The following is a 25,196-nucleotide window of genomic DNA, read 5'->3' as shown; positions in this document are numbered from 1 at the left end:
CAGCAGGAGCATCTCAGTTTCAAGGCCAGCCTCAGCAACTTAGTGAGACCCTGTCTCAAAAAACAAAAACAAAAAAGGTCTAGGGATATAGCTCGGTGGTAGAGCAACTCTGGGTTCAGTCCCCGGTACCACCAAACAATAGCAGTGACTCTTCAGCATGTGGCATGCTCAGCCATAACCAAATCCTGATCCCTGTTGTATCCCTAGCTCCAGGGCCACGTCTGGCACATCCCAGGACTGTTGCAGTTAGCGTGTGTTGAGTGATGACCGGATGCCAGCATTGTACCAGGTGTCAGCACTTTAAGGTCAACATTATTTTCCCAACAATTTTGTGAAGTAAGCAGTAGCATAATCCCAGTTCTAAAGAGGTGAAAAATGAGTGCTCAGAGCAGTTCAATGGCCTGTCCCAAGACACACAGCTATAGAGCCAGGATAAAAATCCAAGCACAGGGACTTCATTGCCTGAGGATATTTGTTGAATGAATGAATGCAAGGAAGGAAAGGAAGAAGGTGGGAGAGAAAGGGCCCGAGCAAGCTGGGGTGAAAGTCTGTGCTAGGTTGCTTGGGATCCACAGGTGGGGTGGATTGGTGCTGTTTGAGGGGAGGAGCATCATGGAGTGTTCCTAAAGGACATGGTGCTTGAACTTTTGTGCTAGATCCTTCTCTTTCCCACCTTCCCCAGGACATTCTCTCTGCAACTGTCCCATCTCTACTGCACCAGAGTTTTTCTTATTCTAAGTAGCTTATAAATATGCTAAAATATTTCAGAACCTCAAAAAATCCTATCTTTGCCCTGCTGCCCCCTCTGGCTATTGCCACATTTCTCTATTTCCCTTTATAGAAAAATTCCTAAAAATAATCTGTATTTTATGACTCCCAGTTTCTGTCCTGTTTTCTCTTAAATCCAATAGAATCAGAGTTTCACTCCCATAGGCTCTCATCAAGGTCAGCAGCAGTCCCTATGTAGCCACACCTTACCAGGCCTGCCACCATGTTTGACAGGATTGGACCCTGTGTCTTTGTCCAGACACACCCATCCCTTGGCTTATCGCACTCTGTCCTGGTTATTTCCTTCCTTCCCATCAACAGCTTCTTCTGCCTCCTGCAGCGGTACTTGTCATTTCCCCTGTGTTGATCCTTCAGATACACATTGGTCAGGGCACCCATGCTGCCTGTGATTGAATCCAGATGTGAAGTGCTCAGAGCCTCCCTGTTTTGGCTACCTGTGTCTGCCACCTCCTCTTTCACATAGCACTCATGGTGCTTTGGAGCATGGCTAGCCTTCCAAACATGCTTTCTCACTTCATCCTCGCCAGAGCCTGGGAATCATGTGTGTGGTGCCCATTGCACATGAGGAAGTTGAGAATCAGATTTTCCATCACTTGCCCAAGGTGTCACAGGTTGTCAGTGTCCTCTGTGAAAGATTCCGACTCCAGATCTGACATTCTTTCCATTTACAACCCATTGTTTGGCCCTAATCCTCAAATTCAGCCCTTCTGAGCGAGGTGGGATAGTGGAAGTTGGGTTCTAGTCTTACCATCTGGATTTCCTCTTGAGAGTGTGTGGTTTACACTCTTCACCCCCAGGGCTTGGTAATCACGTTGGCAACACAATGGGTGCTCTTACTGGTTGAAAGGCTAAGTCTCCCAAAATGAAAGGCCAGCTGTAGAGTAGGAGAAGAACAAGGGCCAGTGATCTGATCAGACATCTGTGGGGCCTCCTGGCATTTGGAGTGTGAGTGCCTTAGAGAAACTTAACTATTCAGGCCTGAGGGAGTTGGCGACCATTAATCTTGGTGGTTTTGACCGCTGACTGCCCCAGAGGTCCCAGACTGCTGTATGACTCAGAATCCCCAACACTCCCCCTATTCTTCTCTCACTGGGACAGTCAGGAGGCCATTTCTGAGGCATTTTAATTTGGTAATAATTGACATGGCCCAGTGTGCCCAGAGATGCTTTTTAAAGGAGGAGGGGTTGATTAGCACTTACCATCCCTGTTCCATGGGCTTGCACTGCCATGGGAAGAGTAATACGCCACTTGCCCTGCTGGGTTCAGGCTTCCCACACCCCAGCTGGCCAGCATTCTCTCCTCTCCATCTTGGGTAACCTGATCCTAGAAGCCTTGAGCTGTCCTACAGCCCTTCTTCAAGCATCTTGCAAGAGCTGAGGTGCACACTACAGAAAAGGAAGTTGTAGCCAAAGGTTTTTCTGTTGTGCATGTAGTTCTACTGTTAGAAAGGGCAGCTGCCATCCATCCTCCAACTTCTTTTTGAAACTTTCTGGAATTCAGAAAGACCACAGGAACTTACAGTACAAAGGTGAACAAAGGTGAACAAGTAAACAGTGGGGGGTGAGGAGACAGGCATAAAGAGATTCAAAGTGCCACACCCTTATGTACATACTTCCAAAGAGCAGGGTGAGGCTTTCTTGACCCTCTACTCATCTCTGGCCATGCCAACTGCTCCTGTGCTAGCACTGGGCACTGTTCCATCCATCCCCTGTGATCACACTGCTGATAATGTCATGTGAGTAGCTTCTGCACTGGTGCTAAAGAGGAGCTGGTGCACATGCAACCTTCCCCTCCCATGAAGGAGCATGATCTTGGTAAGGTCCTTTATCTTTCTGAAACTCATGTAAATTAATAATGCATAGCATCCACTTAAGCAATCTAGAATGTTATAGTCACTGCCTGGTCGCAGAAGCTTCCAGTAAATTCAGTAAATGCACTGAGGTTATATTTCATTTCCAAAGCACAGTTGTTTACATAAGAAAATACTGTTTCTCTCCTGTTAAAACTTTTGACTTTCTTTTTCTTTTGCCTATCAAATAAAGTCCCAGGTTGTCACTCAACATTTACATTTGCATTTCAGGTTTTGAATGTTAGTGAAGGCTTAAAAATGTAGATTTCTAGGGGTTGGAGTTGTAGCTCAGTGGTAGAGTGGTTGCTTAGCACTTGTGAAGCATTAGGTTTGATCCTTAGCACCACATAAAAATAAATAAATGAAATAAAGATATTTGTTCTACAACTAAAAATAAATTTTAAAAAGTAGATTTCTAAAAAATTGACATGGATGCAGATGAGTTTGTCTCTATTCAATGAGCAATTGCTTATGTAGGGCCCTGGACTAGCCCCCCAGGAGTGAATCAGATGTGACACTCCACAGGCAGTAGCATCAAATTTCTGGCTGTCCAAGACAAGTACCACCCCTGACACCCACCCTCCAGTCCCTGCAGGGTGCAGTGCTGAAGGTCGACTTGCCATCAAGTCCAGCCAAACAGAGTAGCTGGGCACCAGAGAGTTGGCAGAGGGCCCAAGGGTGGGGGCGGATGGGAGTAGGACTCAAAACTGGCAGCCAGCCAGGCTCACTCAGGTGCCCCAGCAGAAAGGACCTCTAACCCTAGCAGTCACTGAGCCCTTTCACTGAAGATGTCCTGGTGGTCTCTAGACTGTAGGGCCAAGCCTTGGTGGAGGGTGATGACTCTAGCCCATAAGGCTAGACTAAAGCCCCATTGAACACATAAGGACATTGAAATCCAGTGGTGTTGAGTGGCACGACTGTAGTCACATGGCAGCAAGGCTAGCGCTGGAACACAGTCTTCTGAAAAGTATTCCACTGTCTGTAGCTTATGGCTTCCTGAGATGACTTGGCCTGCATTTTGGAGTGCAGGGTCTGTCAGGGCCATTTCCTCAGACAGTTCCTCAGATAGTTACGGGAATCTTCTGTATGTCTCTATGCACGGTGCTGGGGAGAGGGATGTTAAGTCAGACTCTGGTCCCAGGAATTTACAGTATGGTGAGGGAAGGGTGCCCTCCCTGTGGCCGTTGCAGGTGGAGGTGAGTGTGTGATGTGGAGAAGCACTTGGCCCATTCAGCAGGTCAGGGAATACCTGAGTATAGCTGGAACGTACCAGGAGGAAGAGGATAAGGAATAATTACAGGCAGAGAACAGAAGACCATCCATTACTAGAAGTTGGTCAGGGATTAGATCAGTAGCCCACATTTATTGTGTCTATATCCAAGCTACTGTGGGTAACCACTGATACCACTGGGGGTATCGTAGTGTGGTTCACAGGGTAAAAGCAGAGGAAGCTGGACATGTGGGGACATATCAGAAAGGTGGGAAGGGCAGCGCCTCTGGCCATGGAAGTCTGAGCAGCCCTCCACCCCCAATCTTGGAGCCTTGAGAAGGTTCTCATTTCCTTGGTATCAGGCTTATTACAAAGAATCTGTGTGGAACCAAGTATGTTCCTTCTACAGATTCCATCAAGAGACCTTGCTTATTGATCCATCTGTTCCCTTAGGGATTTGGGGTTTTTCCACCACTGAAGCCTTAGTGTGGAAAAGGGCCTGAAGTGCCGATTGTAGGGAAGAAAGCTTTATTCAAGGTTTAGCCCCTGCAGCTCTTCATGAGTTAATAACCCAGTGACTGTTCAGTGCCTGGCAGGCAGTGACTTTCCTCCTCTCCCTACAGGCCTGCTGAGTTAGCCACCAAGTACGCCAACTTTTCAGAGGGAGCCTGCAAGCCGGGCTATGCTTCAGCCCTGATGACCGCCATCTTCCCCCGGTAAGTGCTCTCTTTCTTCTGCTGCCTAGACAGCCTGTCCCCACACAGTAGCTCATGTTCTCCAGAGGAAACAAGATTCTGCTCTCACTTCCCTCGTGTGTCCAGCAGTCTCCAGTGTCTGGAAAGGACTGAACCCCACTCTGTGCCTTGCTGTGCCTCACCCCACTCTGCACTCAGCAGTGCAGCTTGTTTCAGGGAGAGGGGGGAGGGAACGGAACCTACAGGGTCACTCACAGAAGTCAGGCATCCCGAGCAGCCAGGCAGTGCTGCCAAATGGAGATCCACGCTTACTCTTAGTATCAGTGGCTAAAGCTGGGACCCACTAGCTGGCCAAATAAAGTAGGGAACAAAGTTAATTTCTGAGACTGTCCAAGTTTTGGACACCTTCCCTCTTGGTCCATTTGCATTCTGGACCTTCTGATTTCCTTGGTATTGGGCTTCCTGAAGGAATCTGTGCGTCATCCAGGGAGTTTCTTGTACCAAATGCCACTATCAGGCCTTGCTTACATTCCAACCTTCTTTTTTTCCTGAAGGCCTTGGCATGGAAAAGGGACTGTAAAAGCTAGGATTGTCTTGTCTTGTCCAGAGTGCCTTGAGACTGTCACGGTCATTTAGTTCCTTCAGAAAGTAGTGGGAGCTCTGACTCGCAGGAGGGGCTCCTCAGGACCCTCCAGGCACTGAGATGTAGCATTTGGACCACCAGAGGGGTCCTGGGAGTGACTCCGCTCACTGGAGGAGGAACCCTTGCCTCCCATCCTTTGAAGGGTGAGGTTAGCGCACACAGTGTGCTTGCCAGGGAATGCTGAGCAAGTGCTGCCCCAAAGTAAGTCCAGTATACCTTCTCTTGTAAGCTCCCTCTCTTGTCCAGTTTGAGTAATTCCAGCTTAGCTCCTGGTATAAAGCAGAAGCTGTACTGCCGAGTACTCTGCCTGGGATCTACCTTCTGAATTGACTCCAAATACTCTGTTTTCTCCAGCTATTTATTGAGCACCTCTGAAATGTCTGACATTGTTTCTATATTCTGTACTTTTGGAAGCCTTCATAACTGTGTCCCCCGGCCCAGATATCTGTGAGTTTTCCTTAACCTGTAAATAGATTTCTTCTATTTTTCCTAATTGAAAGTAATACAAGCGTGTGGGAAGAAAACTCAAATAATACCAAAGGATCTATACTGTCCCCCAGACCCTTCCCCAGAGACAGCCAGTATTAACATAATTGGGAACATACTGGATTTATTTTTCTGTACCTTGATTTTTACTGCTAAAAATATGATAGAGATTATCGTATGGCTAATGGATAATTAGCCATACATGCTCCAGAGAGCATGTATGGCTACATCTCTCTTTTTTTCTTTTTCTTTTTTTATTTTTGGTGCTAGGAATCGAACCCAGGGCCTTGCACATGCAAAGCACATGCTCTACCACTGAGCTACACTCCAGCCCCCTTCATGTCATTTTTTAAATGATTATATAATCTACAATTGCATGGATGTATCAATTTTATTAAAAGTAAGGTTTACTGAATTTTAATTTATATATAGTAAAATTCACCCTTTAGTGTAGTTCCATAACTAGTTCCATTGATAAATGCATACTTTATATAATTACCACAACAGTTAAGTTCTCCAGGCCCCTTTGTGGTTTATCCCTCCCCTGCCTCCAGTCCCTGGCAACCACTGATCTATTTCCTGTCCCTGTAGTGTTCATATAGTATGTAACATTTTGAGTTAGCTTCTTTCTTTTAGTATAATGCATTGCTAATTCAAACATGTGCTGTGTGTTCCTTGTTTGTTCTCTTTTATGGCTGAATAGTATTTCATTATGTGACTGTCACACAGTCTGTCTACTGAAAGGACAAAAGACATGCAGGTTAATTATAATTTTGGGCAATCATAAAGCCACTATAAATATAATAGTACAGGTCTTTGTGTAAAATGTATTTTTTAAGGAAATTTCTAGGAGTGTGATGGCTGGTTCCTATGTTAAATGTATGACTAATAAGAAACTGCCCAACTGTTTTCCAAAGTGATTTCAATGCTTTGTTCTCCCACCAGCTGTGAAAGAGTGTTCTAGTGTCCCTGCGTCCTTGCCCTCAGTGTTTTTGCCTTTCACTATTTCTAGTGAGTTTATAGTGATTATCTCACTGTGGCTTTAATTTGCATCTTACTATTGACTGAAAATATCAAGGATCTTTTCATGTTATTATTTTCTTTATGGAACTGTCTTTTCTATCTGTTGCTGATTTTTAGTTGGGTTGGGTGTTTGTCTTATTGAATTCTAAGGGTTTTAAATATTTTGGATAGTAGCCCTTTGTAAGACAAGTGATTTTCAAGTATTTTCTTGTCTTTTTTTTTTTCATTCTCTTAACCTGTCTTTCACAGAGCATAAGTTTTAATCTTGATAAAGTTTAATACATCATTTGTTGATTGATTGTATATCCTCTTCTGAAAAGTGTCTGTTCAGGTGCTTGGCCCATTTGTTGATTGGATTATTTGTCTTTTTGGTACTTACATTTTTGAGTTCTTTATATACCGTAGAGATTAGTGCTCTATCTGATGTGTGAGGGGTAAAAGTTTGCTCCCAGGATGTAGGCTCTCTGTTCACCTCACAGATTGTTTCTTTTGCTGAGAAGAAACTTTTAGTTTGATTTCATCCCATTTATTGATTCTTGGTTTTAATTCTTGCTCTGTAGGAGTCTTATTAAGGAAGTGGGGCCTAATCCCACATGATGAAGATTAGGGCCTACTTTTTCTTCTATTAGACGCAGAGACTCTGGTTTAATTCCTAGGTCCTTGATCCATTTTGATTTAAGTTTTGTGCATGGTGAGAGATAGGGGTTTAATTTCATTTTGTTGCATATGGATTTCCAGTTTTCCCAGCACCATTTGTTGAAGATGCTATCTTTTCTTCAGTGCATGTTTTTGTCCCCTTTGTCTAATATAAGATAATTGTAATTTTGTGGGTTAGTCTCTGTGTCCTCTATTGTGTACCATTTGTCTACCAGTCTGTTTTGGTGCCCAATACCATGCTGTTTTTGTTACTATTGCTCTGTAGTATAGTTTAAGGTCTGGTATAGTGATGTGACCTGCTTCACTCTTCCTGCTAAGGATTGCTTTAGCTATTCTGGGTCTCTTATTTTTCTAGATGAATTTCATGATTACTTTTTCTATTTCTATGAAGAATGTCATTGGGATTTTGATTGGAATTGTATTAAATCTGCATAGTGCTTTTGGTAGTATGGTCATTTTTATAATATTAATTCTGCCTAATCAAGAGCAAGGTAGATCTTTTCATCTTCTAATGTCTTCTTTGATTTCTCTCTTTAGGGTTCTGTAGTTTTCATTGTATAGATCTTTCACCTCTTATGTTGATTCCCAAGTATCTTTTTTTTTTTTTTTTGAGGTTATTGTGAATGGGGTAGTTTTCCTCATTTCCTTCTCAGAGGATTTGTCACTGATATACAAAAATGCCTTTGATTTATGGGTGTTGATTTTATATCCTGCTACTTTGCTGAATTCATTTACTAGTTCTAGAAGTTTTCTGGTGGAGTTTAGGAAGAGAGGTGGAAGGGAAAGGGAGGGGGCAGGGGATTAGCAAGGATGGTGGAATGTGATGGACATCATTATCCAACATACATGTATGAAGACACGAATTGGGTGTCAACATACTTTATATACAAAGAGAGATATGAAAAATTGTGGTATATATGTGTAATAAGAATTGTAATGCAAAAAAAGTACATGTATAAAGACATGAATTGGCATGAACATACTTTATATTCAAAGATATAAAAAATTATGCTCTATATGTGTAATAAGAATTGTAATGCATTCCGCTGTCGTATTTAAAAAAATAAAATCAATTTTAAAAAGTTTAATATATCAGTTTTTTAGTGGATTGTGTTTTGAATGTTGTATCTAAGAAATCTTTCCCCAATTCAAGGTCAAAGGATTTTTGTTTTCTTCTGGAATTTTTGTAGGTTTAGCTCTGACTTTAAGGGCTATGACCTATTTTGTGTGAATTTTTCTATCTAGTAAAATGTAAGGAGTTCCCTTTTTGCATATTAATGTTCAAGTGTTCCAGAACCCTGTATTGAAGACTGTCCTTTCCCCATTGAATTACCTTGGCACATTTGTTGAAATGGGTTGAACATTCGTGTGTGGGTACTCCATTGTTCTGTGCCCATCCCTGCACCAGTATCATGCAGAACATGTACAGTCACGTCTTTTGTTACTGAAGACAAAAGTCTTATTTCTTCCTTTCCTATCCAGAGACTCTTCTTTTTTCTTACCCTAATGCACCGGGCAGACTCCAGTGTAGTATTGAATGGACATGACTGGTTACATCATTGGCTGTTGGTGGTTAATTCACCCTCAGCCCCGCACCCATCCCTGGAAATTAGGCCTAGCATTGGTATTTCTTCTTTCTTACCCTGAATCCATCTGATTAGAGGGTTATTGTTTTAGATTCCTGGGAATGTGTGTGTAATCAGAATATACTTTGTCTGATTTTAATACTTTCAAAATGATTGAGATCTGAGTGTTAAGGGATAAAATATGGTCTGTCCTGGTGTACTAGAGAAGAAAGTATTTCTGCTCTTAGATACACCACAGTGTGAATCTTCTTAATCCTACTTAATGTAGTACTTAGTACTACTGTATACTTAAAAATAGTTCAGATAGTAAATTTTACTTTTACATGTATTTTGTCATCATTTTAAATTTAAGGTTTTTTTTTTTCCCTGTGTGTGTGTGTGTTTGTGTGTGTGTGTACACACCAGGTGTTGAACCCAGAGGGGATTTACCACCAAACCACATCCCTAGTCTTTTTTTGTGTTTGTGTGTATGGTGCTGGGGATTGAACCCAGGGCCTTGTGCATACAAGGCAAGCACTCTACCAACTGAGCTATATCCCCAGCCCCCTAGTCCTTTTTATATTTTATTTAGAGACAGAGTCTTGCTAAGTTACTTAAGACCTCACTGAGTTGCTGAGGCGGGTCTTGAACTTGTGCTCCTCCTACCTTATCCTCCCAAGTCACTGGGATTATAGGTATGTGTCACTGCACCTGTCCCATTTCACTTTTTTATATTCATGTTTTCTTCTGTTTTCTTGACCCCATGGAACAATACTTGTCTTCTGATTCCATCGTGTCATTGAGTTGGTTTCTATTGATGGATTTTTCTCCCTCTGGTTATGACCTATATTTTTCTATTCTTTATGCCTGGTATTTTTATTTGCTTTCAGATATGTAAACTTTACATTTTCCTGTGCTAAATTTTGTATTCCTTTAAATAGTGCTAGATTTTGGTTGGGCATGTAGTTAAGTTACTTGGAATTGGGGATAGCCCTTTAAAGTTTGCTTTTGATGTTGCTAGGGCAGGTCTTGAGCAGCTTTTTGTCCAGGGCTAATGTTTCCCCTTTCCTAATGCAGTGCCCTCTGAGAACACTGCTCAGTGCCTCCTGTGTCATCAGGGTTCCACTCTGGCTGATTCATTTCCACTCTGGTTTGTATGAACACAAACAGCCTAGAGGACTCTGTGGACACCAGGAATTGTTGACGTACTGTGGTCCTGGCTCCCTGTGGTTCTTTCCTCAGCCTCCAGGCTTCTTCTCAGACATTCACAGATTAGTACTTGGCCAAAGATTTGAGGAGACCCCTTTAAAGATCTCCATAGCTTTCTGTGTCATTTGCTCTCTTCTAAACGTTGATCTGTTCTCAACTCATAAAGACCACTGAGCTCTGGTTATATTCCCCGTCCATATATGTTGGACACTGTCCCCAGGCAGTAAGCTAAGCAGTTATGGGGCTCACCTCATTTGTTCCCTCTTTTGGGGGCAGTTCTGTACTGTTATCCAAAGCCTGAAAACCCACCGTTCCCCATGTCTGACTGGTTTTCTAGATGTCTAAGGTACGAAGACAAATCCTGTTTCTTCTGTTCCATGATGGTCAGAAGCACAAGTCCTCTGATCCTCATTCATGAGGTACATGATGTCTCCTAGTCTAGTCAGTCTGATCTAGGCAATTTCCCAACTTTACTATTACATTACTACTAGAAATATCGCTTCAGTGAATAATTATATTTTTACATCATTTCCCACATATGCAGATTATCTAGAATAAAGTGATATTTCTGGGTCACAAGTTATAGGCATTTTAATTTTGAAAGTTATTGGTGGTTGTCCTCCATGGCAGTTTTTGAGTGTACCTATATACACAGTTTATGATAGTGCCTTTCTCTTGTCTTGTTTTATCTTCGCAGTTTTTTTGTTTATATTTAAATTATTAATCCATCAGGGTTTGTTTGTTTGTTTGTTATTTTTTTCATATGAGTAACTAGTATTTCATAACATTTTTGACCAAGAAAACACTTAAATAAATTCAAGATTTTTATTTATGTAGCATCAGTACTTTGACAGAAAAGGTTCTGGTGCATCTATTTTGACATGACCTTAAAACAAACAAACAAACAATTAAATCTTTATTTATTACCAAATGCTGTGTGAAGCAGTCATTCTCTTCCCAAGCCCTAGTCTTCTGAGCCCATCTAGTCACCGACTCTCACACTGGACCTGGACTGGGGAATAGGCACTTTAAGTGGGGGGTGCTGACATGCCAGCTTGTCCTGCCTGTCTGAGAAGCCAGCCTGCTCCTTCTCAGACCTTTGTGCTGTCTGCTGACAAGTCCTCTTTCCCTCCCTTGTGCCTTGCTTGCTTCCTGTGTGGGAGAGATGGGGAGGGAATGGCAGCAGGGTCCAAAGGATTTATCGTGCATCTGCCCTGCTCCAAGCTTTGGATTAGGGATTTTTATCTTGTTGATCTCCATGGAGTGGAAAGTCTCCCCTTACTCCCTCTTGCACTCCCGTGCACATGTACCCACTTTCCTCATGCTGTACCACCGCAGTACCTCACATATCACTGGTATTATAATTATTTACTGGTGTATCTTCCTCCACGGTAGGCCATGTACCTCTTAGCATGGAGCGCGATGGTCTGCCAACATCTAGAAGAGCAAGAGCCTTCAGCACTAAGTAGACACTTCATATTTGTTTTGTGAATGGATATTACTTTCTGCCCTCTGGATATTAAGAGTCTGAGGGTTTGAAAATGTTGATAAGATACTTTGAGTGACAGCTAAGGAAGAAAAATAATTATTATGACATATTCTAATACATGCTACATTGGAAAGAGATGAGGTTTGGAGATAGAAAGTATTCATAGCTTTCTTACATTACAGGCTATGCAATCTTGGGAAAGTGTGAGCATTACTTAACTCATTAGTTAAGAAAATGAAATGTGATGATTTATCTTGGAGCCATAAATGTTATTAGATCATTGCAGCAGAATTTAATGTTAGACACATAACAAGTGAATTGTTTTCTCAGTGACTTTCATTATGGTTAGATAAGGTGTTTGGATTTTTTTTTTTTTTAAGAAAGAAATACAGATACCAGAGTAGATCATAGTAAATACTTTAAATGTTGGCTTAAAGAAGAACTGTAATTCATTTGAATATAATTATTCAGAACCTTAATTGACACTCTCCATTTTCCTAACAATACTTTGCTTCCTACATTTGAGGGTTATTTTGTGCTTTGGTGAAAGTATCATGCCTTTTAGATGGTAACCAGTAGGCCTATGCAAAATGGGTGGCATCTTCAGGCAAAGCCTGTGACCACCAGTTTTGGCAGAAGGCAGAGCTGTAACCCATGCTGTGGACACACTGCAGAGCAACATCAGCAGCAGCCAGTGATAGCTAACATCATTTATTGGAGGCTTACTTTGTATCAGGTCCTATGCTGGTAAGAGTTTTTCCTCTCTCTTCTGTTTTAATCCTCTTATCAATTATAAGAGAAACGGAGTCTAGTGTATAAATATGAGGAAATGGAGACACAGAAGTCGAGCAGTTTGCCTGAGGTCATACAGGAAGTAATGAAACCAACTTTTGAACCCAAACATTTGACCACAGAGCACATTCTACCCCCTTTCACAGCTGCTGTTTCATGGGCGGGTGGCTAGTGGCCAGAGTACAGCCTGGTGGTGGCTGATGAGGTGCTGGTGTAGAAATTGCCGCCTTACCCAGCTCTACAGAGGAAAACCACACTTCTCCTGAGACACACTTTGATTTAAGAAGACTGGTGGGTGTGGTGTACATCTGTGATTCTCATACTGTTAAGGAATCACTGCCATGGTCCAAGCTGGCTGTGTTCCTGAGAGTGCAAGGATGGCTGCCGAAACCTTGCACAGCTCTCTGAGGCAGGAAGTCTGGAGCGCTGACACAGTCCCAGCTGCCTATTTTGGGACCCTTGCGTGAGAAGATGCAGGAGGCCTACTGCACTGCCTGGGGGCTTTGAAAGCTGTGGGCTCTTGGCCAGGTTAGCTGGGTAGCTGGTATCCCCACATTCCAAAGCCCTCCCCTCTCTGCCCTTCAGAGAAGAATCCTGGGATTTTTATTACTACAACACCAAGGAAGTGTGGTAAGACTGAGAGGCATCCTAGCTAAGCTTTGTCCCATACCAAAAATTGCAGGGGAAAGTAGAGCACGGTCCCTTCCTCCACTTCTGCAGAATCACTGTCCTTCCAGACTGGGAGCAAGATGGACACAGCCCCTTCCTTGCCAGGAGGAGTGTGATAAAGACAGGCTGAGATTGCCTTCTCTACTTCCTCTTATCCCTCTAATTCTGAATCTGTGTGATCTAGCCTGTGCTCCTACCCTTCCCCTCTTTTAAGTACTCTTGTCCAGATCAAGAAAAAATACTTCCTAATAAAGGCAGGGGGTAGATAAACCTTTTTTGATGGTCTTCCTCCACTATGAAACACTGTATTCTCTTCAGTTCTTTGTCCACACACCCTCCTGACTTTTCGATGATTCCTTCTCAGTCTCTACTGCAGGCAACCTGCTCCTGTGCTTATCTTAGATACTGGTGTCCACCAGCGTCCATATGGCCCTCCTCTCCTCTGGCTTCACCACTTTGTTTAACACATGCGCTGACAACTCTCAACCTTGTTTCTCTGCTGATCTCTAACCTACTTGGGTGACTCAAAAGTATCTCAAACTCAATGTCCCCTGAGTATTCAATACTTTGAATCAATCCATGTTATTTCAATAACAGGTCCACTCTCACCTGAACCAGAAATATGGGAGCTAGTTTTTCTCCTTCCCCTCTCAACTGAATATCCAAGCAGCATTGAATCCCGAGGTTGGAAGATCAGTTTAGCTCCTTCCTCTGAGCCCCAATCCTCCAACCTCATCCACTCCTCAGGATCCTGAATCTTCATTCTCTTCACTGGCTCCTTATAGTACTACTTAATCATACTCAGGTTTCCCCATCCCTTGAAGATTGTCACATCAACTACCTGCTATTATGCTGTACACTTAATAATAAGAGCTTCCAGTTATCAGGGCAGTTGTGTGCTGTGGAGTCACTCATTCAATGAAGTGCCAGACATTTTCCTAGTGCTGGACCTTCAGCATGTCTAATATGCCTAAAATCTTTCCCCTCAGAGATCATACGTCCTACTGCAGTCACAGAGAACCTATGCATAAATGTCACATGGTTGTTGGAACTCTTACTATGTGTCAGCCACTCTGATAAACGCTGTGTATTCATGACCTGTCAGCCTTTACAACAGCCCTGTGCAATAAGTGTAGATGAGAAAGCTGTAACTCGCTTGAGGACACAGTGGCACAGAGTCAGTACTCACCAACCCCACCTGCTGTGCTGAATCATGGCTCTCAACCATGCGCCTACAGAGGAATGCAGATTCCTTTTGTTCAGAGGGTATATTAAATATTTTTGGGTAGGTAATCCCTGCAGTAAAATCCCTGGGTACTAGGAAGAGCAGGAGTGTTCAGTAACCAGAGCTTCTCTGCAGAGTGTGCAAGGGTAGCCTGCAATGGGCTGGCAGACTAAATGCCTGTCCTTGACCTGGAGTCCAGCCTGAAGCTACAGGATTTCTATCTGAGTCCAGTTAGTTTCTCTGCCATCACCCCCTGCGCCATATGTTCCTTAGCATCACACCTGACCTCTATTTTCTGTTTTTAAACTAATTCTTTATCTTTGTCTTTACCCCTTCAAGGAACTCAGCACCCTCATACCCTAAACTGTACACCTCATCTCTTTCCTCTTCATTCTCTTCCAACCCTCATAGGTGGGACTATAGTGGATGCCCAAAAGTTGGTTTTCTTTAGAAAAATCTCCTTCCACGATGCTTTGAACAGGTGAATACTGTCGACCCACCTGTGGAGATTTCCCAGGTTAAGTCGTTATGTGCTGTAAGAGAAGTTCTGGGCTTCTGACTCTTCCTGATGGTATCAGAGTGCATCTTTTCTCCTGCCCCAGGTCAGGACCTGAGGAGTTTTGTCTCATCCTCCTCTGATTTCTTCTGAGGGTGAGGCCAGGCTGAAGCCTCAGTAGAATGTCCCACCCAGGGCATCTGTTGTGTGCTATGGAATCAAAAGCGATGCACACTGGTCTGCAACAAGATATTTGAGAAACTGAGAATAAGATTTGGAAACTAACAATTAGAGTAAGTTTATGTTGGTGAATTTAATACTTTAAAAATGGGGCTTCATATTTTATATGTGTGCTTATTTTTCTAGTGATTTCCTTTTTATTTTATTTTATACAGTTATTGTTCTGTGGCAGAATTGAAACTTAAAAAGCAAAACTAACTGGTCCTTCACATATGGTTGAGAAGCATTGAGCCACAGTGGAAAGAGCAGGGCTGGCTGGGCTTCACCTCTCTGAGCCTCCTTTTTCCATCTGGCTGATTACCCCAGGGTGAAGGGGACAGTGCTTTGAGTCACATATGTATCCAGGCATATGTGCCCAGGAGTGGTGAAGACAGAGGAGACCCCTAAGCCAGAGGATTGATGAGAGGCTGGCTGGTGAAGGAGATGTCTGAGCTATCCCAGGAAGCTGGAGCTTCTGTAGCAAGACCAGGCACCCTGGTGAAGGCCGCTTCTTCCCTTGAGACTAAGCCCAGGGCTCCCCTTGGCTAGAGAGCAGGAATCCTGAAGGTGCTCGGAAGCGCAGTCCCTGGGGAGAGCAGGCAGCCAGGCTGCATTCCTGTGGTATTTGAGGATTGATCTTGTCAGATTAGCAGCTTTGCTTTTCTTGGTTCAGGTACAAGATCCCCACGTGGGGAGCTGTGCTTCTTGAGAAGAGCAAAAGCTGATGAAAGCTTAGAACGTGAGGCTCCAGGCCAGCCCTGTACCAGTTCCTCGATGAGAGGGAGGCCCCAGGTATCAGCTCCACCTACACAAAGTCCCAGGGGTGAGGCAGCAGCTGGGCAGAGAACAGGATGCTGGCACCTTTGGGTTATTGTCCTGCTTTTCCTTCTCTTGTCTGTCCTCAGAGAGGTAGGTCACTGTATGACTAGCCTTTCATGAATAAATAGCAGAAGCTGGCAGGGAGGAGCATGACTGAGGCCTCACCTCTCCCAGCCCGTGCCCATCCTCTGTCATGGGAGCTCTCGACTCTCTGCCCCAGTGCATGTGGAGTCCAGACCTGGGCAAATGAGGTAGCCAGGGACCTCCTGGCGAGGGAATTATACTCCTCACCAGTGCAGCAGCATGAAGGCAGGCCTATTTGTTGAAAGTAGGCTATGGCATCTCTGGGCCTCTGGTGTTAGGACAGACCCATCCTCCCCTCAGGTTCTCCAAGGGCTTAGATTGGGTTTTCAGCAGCTGGCTAACTGGAGACCATGCGCTGCAGCATCTTCACTCTGCTGCTCAGCCCTCCAGATAGTGTGTGTGGGTCCAGGGCCAGCTGCAGAGCTTGTTCCAAAAAAGTAACACCCAAAGGGGGCAAGACTGTTAAATGGGCAAGGCATGTGCTTGGGAACTGGGCTCAGAAACCAACTCTGTGGGGCCTAATTGGGGCTGGCTTGGTACCTGCTGTCCCCATTGGCAGTGCCTCCTTGTGTCTGAGGTGTCTGATCCATGAGCTTCTATCCTGGTAAAAAGGGCTGTCTCCACCTCATTCTCCATCTCCCCCATGCATCCTCATGCACACCCCCAGGATCAACAAAAGAAGTTAAGCACAGGACTTTCCTCAGCTTTCTTTATCCTTAGGATGCTTTTGACCTTTTGATCTTTTTGACCTTAGGATGCCTGTGCTCCTGTACCTCTTCCTTGCTGCCCAAAGGCTGCTGCATGCACAGGTGCCCCTGATATCCACATCCCTTTTCCCAGTGGGCTTCTCCCCACTCCTCCCCTACCCCTGAGGGATGACACAGGGTTGGAGTAGATTCTGTGAGCCCATTTGATTCCCCTGAGGAAAAGAGTCCCTCTTCAGAAACAGCGGCCTTTATTTAACATGGTCATCAACTGCCTTTGTTGGAGCCATTTCTTGTCACCTTGAGTTCTGGGATAGAATTTTAAAAAGTGCAAGAGACAGCAGGACAGAGTGCAGCAAACTGTGCTTGGTGTGGGTGGTGGGAGTTGAGGAAGGCTGCTCGTCTAGGAGATTGTCTGTCCAGTGGGCTCCAGCAAAGTCTCTGGCCCTCAAAGATACACTGCTTGGCTGTCACTCTGATTATTGGTAGAAAACATGGGGTTCAAGGGCTGCAGGCCATCCATCGAGAGCTGTCAGCACAGCCCCAGCTGCACATAGGGTACAGGTGCAGAAGGAAGGGGTGAGCCTGGCTCCATCCATCTCTGTTTCGGGCCACACACTCAGGGACTCCACAGAGGAGAATTTGCTAAAGGAAGGACCAAATGTTCTCTGGTATACAGCTGCACCCCAGGGCCCGCTTTTGTGGATGGCAGGTCTTCCCGTTTTGCAGATGAGTCCTTTTCAGGGTGAGACTTGGAAGCTGGATGCACCAAAAAAAAGGTAACCTAGGGGCCTGGGCTACACAGGTTATAGCCACAAACTGGAGGGCGGCCTGTTTTTTCCCCAAGCCATGACTGAACTGATTCCTGGCTACATTTCAGATCTTTTCTGCGGGTGGGCCTGACTTTCAGGAAGCAGGGAGCTTTGTAGCTGGGCAGAAGTGGTCTGGCCATGCTCAGACTGTCATTTCTTGGCACTGAAATGAGAGCTGTCAGGGTAGGTGGAGAAAGAAATCTTTGCCCCCTGACTTCACCACTGGGTCATTGATCCTTGTGGTTGGAGCCATGCCAGTGCCTATGCCAGGCTCACAGCATCTCATTTATGCTGTCTTAGCAAAAACCAAGGCAACTGGGTTCTCCCTTCTCCAGTCCATGCAAGTAAGAAGAGCTTAGGCATTAGGGTGAGGAAGACCTGGATTTCAATCCCAACTTCTTCTCTTGGCTAGCTGTGCAGCCCTGGGCTAGTTACTTAGTCATGCTGAGCTTCACCCTCCTCATCTGCAAAACGGGAATAGCGGTTGCTACCTCCCAGGCAGCTGTGGGGTTGCATGAGACCCTGTCCATGAGGTGTGTGGCCTGCACTCAGTGCTTAGTCAGGGCAAGAAAGTGTAGTTGTTCTTCTGTCCTTTCACTCTACCCACCGTGACTCCAGAGACACCTCTGGTAATGCATCTTGCCTGGCAGCTGTCAGGACTTGCGTAGATTGTGCGTATAAACCCAGGTGATTGACATTTGTTGATAAAGGAATGCCACATGTATCAGGAAGTGTGGCTGTTGTCAACTCCAGCCACACAGGATGCAACTGATAACTTATAATTTAGTAAAAAAATAAAATGAAATAAGACTGAGTTGTCAGAGCAGAGCATCCAGGAATGGATGTCTCTTAGTACCTAACCCCAAGGGGCATTGCCCTGAAAACCAGTTTTTGACATCTGCATGCCACACATGCTGTTCCCCAGCCAGGAGTGCTTCCCTCCATCTTGGCCTTAACTTATTTCAGCGAGCAGCTTGGCCATCTCTGGCACCAAGCACTGCAGTCTCTGCTCACAGAACTGCTTGTGGCAAGCTTCTCCCCTCATCAGGGGCCTGAAGAAGGCAAGCACTGAGCTTGGTTGATGCCACGTGCATGTGCCTTCTGGAGTGTCCCTCCTCACCTTCACCACCCTTAGAAAACTCAGTTTCACCTCCTCTACAAATCTTTCCCCAGCCTGGGTCTTGCCAGCTCGTGCGTCTTTTTCTGCAGTCCTTCCATGTGCACTGAACTGTGCTTTCCTCCTGTCCTCCACTTCTCCTTGCCCAGTGTTTATCTTTAATTTACCTGTGTCACCACCTACTGCCTGAATGAACTGGGGCCAGTTCCCATTTCCATGCCTTTATCTGTTCAGTTGCCATACTTTTCCAAGCTGGCTTCAGTTTGGGGAGGGAGGTGAAAATGGAGATCCTGATGACTTCCTTGGGTGCTCTGTCTGGTCCGCTGTGCTGCCAGCCTGAAGCAGCACCACCAGCATCAACAGTGGGAAGAATCGGCAGTGGCTCTGATGATATATTAAACTCTAGATCATTCCTCCCTCAAAATATTGAGATTGATGTCCTCCTTCAATTTGCTCAGACAGTTGGGAATTTTGTGGCTATTTGTTTATTCCTGCAATGAATTTTTACTGAGCACCAGGCTCTGTATTAGACATTGGGGAGATGGTCTTGAAAAATGCAGACAGGGCCCAAGTTCAGCATCTGGGGGAAATAAATTGAAGCTATACCTCAAAGTTCTGGTCGTATTCACATCAAGTTGGAAAGCAAGGGACTTGGCCAGATACCCTCTCACCACTGTATCCCAGCACCTAGCCTTGAACGGGCCACAGCACACTGCTGAGTGGGTAGGGTGGTGGGGAGGCCCCAAGCCTGCCCAAGCCCAAGGCCATCTCACAGTAGCTCTGTGGGCTATGGCAGCAACCAGAGGATGACAGCTTTGGAGTTTCAGAAGATCAGGCTTGTGAATGATTTTGCATGGACTAGGGTTATAGACAAACAGAAATGACATCTGAAAAGACTCCTCTGAGCCAGTTTTCTTGGCACATTCATCCAAGTCAAGCCCAAACAAAAGGCTGTTGATGACATTTCTTCTGCACAAGTCACGAAAAGCTGCAGACTGAGGGTGAGCAGTTTCTGCTTCTGCAATTCAGAAGCCATAAAGAATGAAGAATGGCTTGGGGAAAGCATGGCTCCATCATTAAGTCAGCATCCGCCCCTTAACATTCTGCATGTCTACACAGTGCAGGCTTAATCCTGGGAGCCCCCTGCAGTGAATGCCCTCAGGGAATGGGCAGAGTTTCCCCCCAACTTCCACCTGTGTGGGGGCTGTACCCAGGCCTCCAATCAGATCAGCACCTCCCAGGGCCCCATTTGGATCCTGCCCATGATGACTGCTTACCTGACTCCTGAGCCCCAGAGACACTAGATAGATTCTTGCCCTTCTCCAGCCTCTAAGCACCTACTCTGCCAAGTCCTTGCAGAGCTCTGGAGGTCAGTGACAAATAAGAAATAGCTGCCACTTCCCAGAGCTACCGTGAGTGGGCAGTGTGGTGACTGCAAGGACAAAGCAAGCATAGGGAGCTGTGCATGCTCCCATGAGGGCATCTGACCAAACTGCAGGCTACAGAGTCTTGCTAGAGGAGGTGCACCTGAGGCCACAACTGGTGCAAAATTAGAAACTGGCCAGGCATCCGGCACCCACCACTCAACCATGGACTCCGGAAGCATTTGCTGCTGGAGAATCCTTTAGCCCTCACAGGTCCAAGTTTGGGAAGCTGGTGTGTTACCATACTGCTTTGTTGCCCCAAAGAAAGCTCAGCCTACATAGTGCCCATGCCCACTAAGGCTCCTACTGCACCATGCTATCTTGACACTGTGCCCACCTATTGTCCTGTGAAGCAGCAGGGAAGTTGTCCTCAGTAGCTCAACTGACCCAACCCTGCAAACCACACAGGAAGTACCTGAGCAGCCCACCTGAGCATTTCAGCCTGCAGAGACCCTTAAACAGCAGTCAAATGGCCCCACCCTCCTTCTCACTGTCCCCAAAATAGCCAGAAAGCCCCACTTACCCACCCACCCACCTCAGCCCCCTGAAAGCAGCCAGGTACTTCTTTCATCTCCACCCCTCATGACCCCGTGCAGCCCCATCCACCCACCCTCAGCCCTGGGAAGGCAGACATGCTGCCTTTCCCCTAGTGGCTCAACCTGCCAAGAAACCCCAGAATCCCCCAGGTGGCCCCACTCATTCTTCTGCAGCCCAGGAATCAGTGATGGGAAGGAGCTAGGCAATCTGCCCCAAGCAAGTTGGTCCCCAGAGGCCCCATAGAGTCACTTTTGCAAACCTTGGACATTGATGGCAGCCTTTCTTGATTCACTGGTCCCGCTTGGTTCCTATATATCCCTCAGATGCTGACAGGCACCCAGTCTAATTGCAGGTGCTCCCACTGGGGCCCATGTGGACTGCCCCACTCCCACATGACCCTTAGAAATTGATAGTCAACCCCCACACACAGCTGGGACCACCATTCCCAGAACTAGCAGTACACCCCCTAGCCTCTGCAGCTTAAAACACTAAGATACTTGCAGACATCACTGCTGGGCATTGGTGATGGCTAAAGAAGCCACACCGACATTACATTAAAGCATCCCTGGGGAACCACCGCGACATTACATTAAAGCATCCCTGGGGAACCAAAGCCAACGCACACTATTCATCTAACACTGCAAGACCCTCCAAGACACATCACCAGGAGAAAACCTTTTACTACAAAACAACACTATAAAATGGGGAGGCGGCCAACCAACCAGCTACACAGATATCAAGACAGGGACACAAGGAGGGTGGAAAACAAAGTAATATGACACCTCCCAAGGAATAAGATGACCCTAGCAATGGACCCCAAAGAAAACAAAGTTGACAAATGGCCAGAAGAAAATTCAAAATATCGGTTTTAAAGAAACATAATGAAATGTAAGAGACCACAGACCGACAATTCAGTGAACTTAGGAAGGTGATTCATGAAATGAATGAGAAATTCAAAAGAAATAGAGATTACTTATAAAAGCAGAAACCTTTGAGCTAAAGAATTTAATAAGTGAAATTTTAAAATACAGTTGAGCCTCAGCAGCCGAATGAATCTAGTCAAACCAACAAAGAAAAAAAAATAATAGAAAAGAAAAATTAAAAAAGAGAAGAAAGCCTTTAAGACTTATGGGACACCATTAAATTAGCAAATATTCATATTATGGGTGTTACAGAAGGAGAAGAGAGAGAAAAGGTCATTTAAAAAAAAAAATAACACTGAATGAATGGCCAGGCACAGTGGCACATGCTTGTAATCCCAGTGGCTTGGAAGGCTGAGGCAGGAGGATTGTGAGTTCAAAGCCAGCCTCAGCAATTTATTGAGGCCTTAAGCAACTCAGTGAGACCTTGACTTTAAATAAAATATAAAAAAGGAGCTGGGGATGTGGCTCAGTGGTTAAGCACCCCTGCATTCAATCCCTGGTGTGTGTGTGTGTGTGTGTGTGTGTGTATATATATATATATATATATATATATATATATATATATATGAAATAATTGCTGAAAACTTTCCAAATCTTTCCCAAGATTTGAACTAATCTAAGAAGCTTAAAAACCCTGAATAGCTTTGACTAAAAAAGATACTGTCTGTGGCATATTATAGTCAAACTGTCAAAAGTATAAGAGAAAATCTGTGCCAGGTCACAGATAAGGGAACCCCATTAGACTAATTACAGACTTCTTTGCAGAAACCTTACAGGTCAGGAGAGAATGAGATGATATACTCAGTCCTGAAAGAAAAAACCAAAAACTGCCAAGAATAATGCTACTATACCCTGCAAAACTATCCTTCAAACATGAAAGAGAAGTCTTTTCAAGGCAAGCAAAAGCTAGGGATATAGCACAGTACTAGAGTGTTTGTTTGCCTAGTATGTGCACACCCTGGATTCAATCCCCAGCAACACAAACCCATTGGGTGGCGGGGGGCAGACAAGCAAAACCTGAAAGAATTAGACCAGCCCTACACCTACCATCATGAAAGCACAAGAAAGTACAAAACTCACTAATAGAGAAAACACACAAAGAGAAGAAAAATCAAACCTTATCAATACAGAAAACCATAGATATTCCTGTCCTTGTCCTGTCTCCTCTTGCTTTACTTTAAGCCACCAAGGACTGTGGACTGCAGCCTTGAGCCTTGGAGCCATTAACCAAAACTGGATTCTTTTTGAGATTTTATTCCTACCAAGCTTCCCCCAGTGTTAGGGCTATGTGGAGACAGGTGTGTCTCCACATCCTCAGGACCTGGAGTTTACCCAGATGTCAAACGGTTAATGATTACTTCTCTGGAAAGTTGTGCTTCTGCATCAAGAATTGGATTGTTTATTAAAGTAGACAGGAGGTGGTGCATGCCTGTTATCCCAGCCACTCAGGAAGCTGAGGCAGAAGGATCTCAAGTTCAAGGTTGGCTTGGGCAACTTAGCAAGACCCTGTCTCAAAATAAAATATGCTCTGGGGATGTAGCTCCATCATAGCACTAGCCTAATGCTCAAGGCTCTGGGTTCAGTCCCCAGTACTTAGGGAGAAGACAAAAGGCAGTAGAAATGAGGGCTCCATCAGTTTAGGAGCCTCACACTTGCTGCTGTGTCTTGCATATGGTTGGATTACAAAAGGAGCTTCATGGAATTGAAGCAGTTGGTGGTAAATTAAGTGTGACGGCAGCAAGGGAAAACATGGCGTACACTGTGGAATGCCTCCAAGATGATGTCAGTGTTCTAGTTGAGTTCCTGCACCATATTATCACAGCCCCCGAATTCCATCAATAGGAAGTAGCTGCCCTTCACTGTGAGCTAAGGATTGACAAAGCTGTGGCTTTTCACAGTCCATAGACTCTTGTCATCAAATTTGCTTGCTGCAGCTTACCAGAATGCCCTGGCTAATTCCTTGTATTGTACTCACTATAGAGCTGGAAAATGACCTCAAAGGAGTAAACATTGCTATGTTCAGAGCTATTTTACAAGTGTACGGATGGCCTTGATTGACCTGGTGAGTCATCCTGCTCTAAAGCAAGTTGCTGAACAGTCTCTCTGCACGAAGGGTGGGCTTCATTTATGAGCTGTAAAGGCCAGGTACCATGGGGGTGAAATTTGACAAGAGAGTTGAGGCAACTTTGTCCATGCTGCCTTTGTAGCAGAAATCGCTGTCACAGGAAGTGCAGAAGCAATTTGATTTGATGTTCTTCAACACACCCTTGGACTACATGTCAAGAGGGGCAACAGTGCCTCTCTGAGGTGATCCTTCATGTTAATTACCCTGATCTGATTGTTACACATTGTATACATGTATTGAAATGTCATTCTGTGCCCCATAAATATAATCTGTGACACTTGTCAATTAAGTATAAAGATACAGCAAAAGAAACAAACATGCTTCGAGTATAAAAGTCAAGGGTGGTCTGAGCCCTTGACCATCATGCTGAGAAGCTTGCAGTATATTATGAGGTCAGCTAAGGTGTGCAAGCAGGGAGAGAGGGGCAGCATCGCATTGGTACTTTTAAAAGGTCAAGCATTACAGGAGGTGAGACTAAAGAGGGAGACCCTGGGGGTCAGTGATTAGGGCAAGGATAGGCTCACAGGATATTAGATGAGGACAACAGTCAGTGGTCTGTTAGGGATGAGTGAGAGGGAGAAGTAAAAACAGGCTCCCAGTTTCTGTTTCAGGCAGCTGACAGGTCAGAGGTGGCATTTCCTAAGAGAGGCTACGGGATGGGGGTGGGGAACCTGTCGGGGCAGCTATTGAAGTGCTGCACCTCTGGAGCATCCTCCTGGGGATGTGAGCACCAGGGACCTTTCAGGGTTCCTTCCCTCCAGTTCTTTCTGCTATAAACAACATTGCTATGAACAGTGTTCTTGTTAACAAAGCCTGATGGCTCCTTGACAGTTTTCTCACATCCCTGACATAGTAAGAGACTTTTTTTGGTGATATTGCACTGAATTATTGAGTTTGTCTCTTCTTGTCACCAGACCTTTCAAAATGAAACCTATTTATCCTGACTTCATTCCCTCCCCTTTTCGCATTATTTATTTTATACCATGCTGGGCACTAACGATGAAAAATAATAATAATTCTCTACCTTAGAATTTCAGGCTAGAAGGGGAATCAAACATGAAGACAAAAATGCTGTGTTGACATGATGGTAGAGGAAAGAAGCATAAGATGCCATGAATGCCAGAAAGGAGACACCTGAGGGCCAGAGGCTTTTTCCCTGAAGTGAATTTCTGGGCTCACTTCTCTTCTGCCATTATTTTAGGATCTCTTGACCTTCATTCTAATCATCTGCTTCCAGCATTAAAAAGCCAGAGACACGCCTTTTGTTGGTTAATTAGTGGCTGGTATCTCACCATCATTTAGGTGAAACCTTTTCTTGCTTTGTTTTTGCTTTTAATTTGGGAGGGGTGAGTGCCGTCAGTGTCTGGGATGCACCTTGCCCATAGCTCCTCCAAATAATGGGTCTGTGGACCTGAGGTACTCATGGGCCCCTCAAGGCCACACACAAACAGACCCAAAGGGCTGCATCTTTTTCTGGTCTCCTGACCTACTCTGGAAGTATCATTATCTTCCCCACAACCCCATAGTTTAAGAAAGAAAAAATGAGGGTACTACTCATTGAGATAGAAATCCAAGAAGAAATGCGGTTATTTCTGTTTAGATCTCTGGCTTTTAGCAGGAGGAGGAAAGGGCAGA

The 25,196-nt window shown here is 44.9% G+C and overlaps 1 protein-coding gene and 1 pseudogene across 4 annotated transcripts in view; both read left to right on the top strand.

Moving 5' to 3' along the window:
- The window catches only part of St3gal3 (ST3 beta-galactoside alpha-2,3-sialyltransferase 3), a 194,013-nt gene that overhangs the window by 120,288 nt on the left and 48,529 nt on the right, over nucleotides 1–25,196 (top strand). For 2 of the 4 annotated variants that reach the window (XM_076860598.1, XM_076860597.1), the window contains one exon: nucleotides 4,472–4,564. The exons of the other annotated variants lie outside the window; for them this stretch is intronic. In XM_076860598.1, coding sequence (XP_076716713.1) covers nucleotides 4,472–4,564 — 93 coding nt within the window. The remainder of the gene's footprint in view (nucleotides 1–4,471; nucleotides 4,565–25,196) is intronic. 4 annotated transcript variants of the gene reach the window in all.
- LOC143403442 (cytochrome b-c1 complex subunit 2, mitochondrial-like) lies at nucleotides 12,785–23,747 on the top strand (annotated as a pseudogene).

This window comes from Callospermophilus lateralis, chromosome 7 (assembly GCF_048772815.1).
Source record: "Callospermophilus lateralis isolate mCalLat2 chromosome 7, mCalLat2.hap1, whole genome shotgun sequence".
NCBI lineage: Eukaryota > Metazoa > Chordata > Mammalia > Rodentia > Sciuridae > Callospermophilus > Callospermophilus lateralis.
Note: the sequence above shows the minus strand (reverse complement) of the source record. Positions and strands in the feature narration are given on the sequence as shown.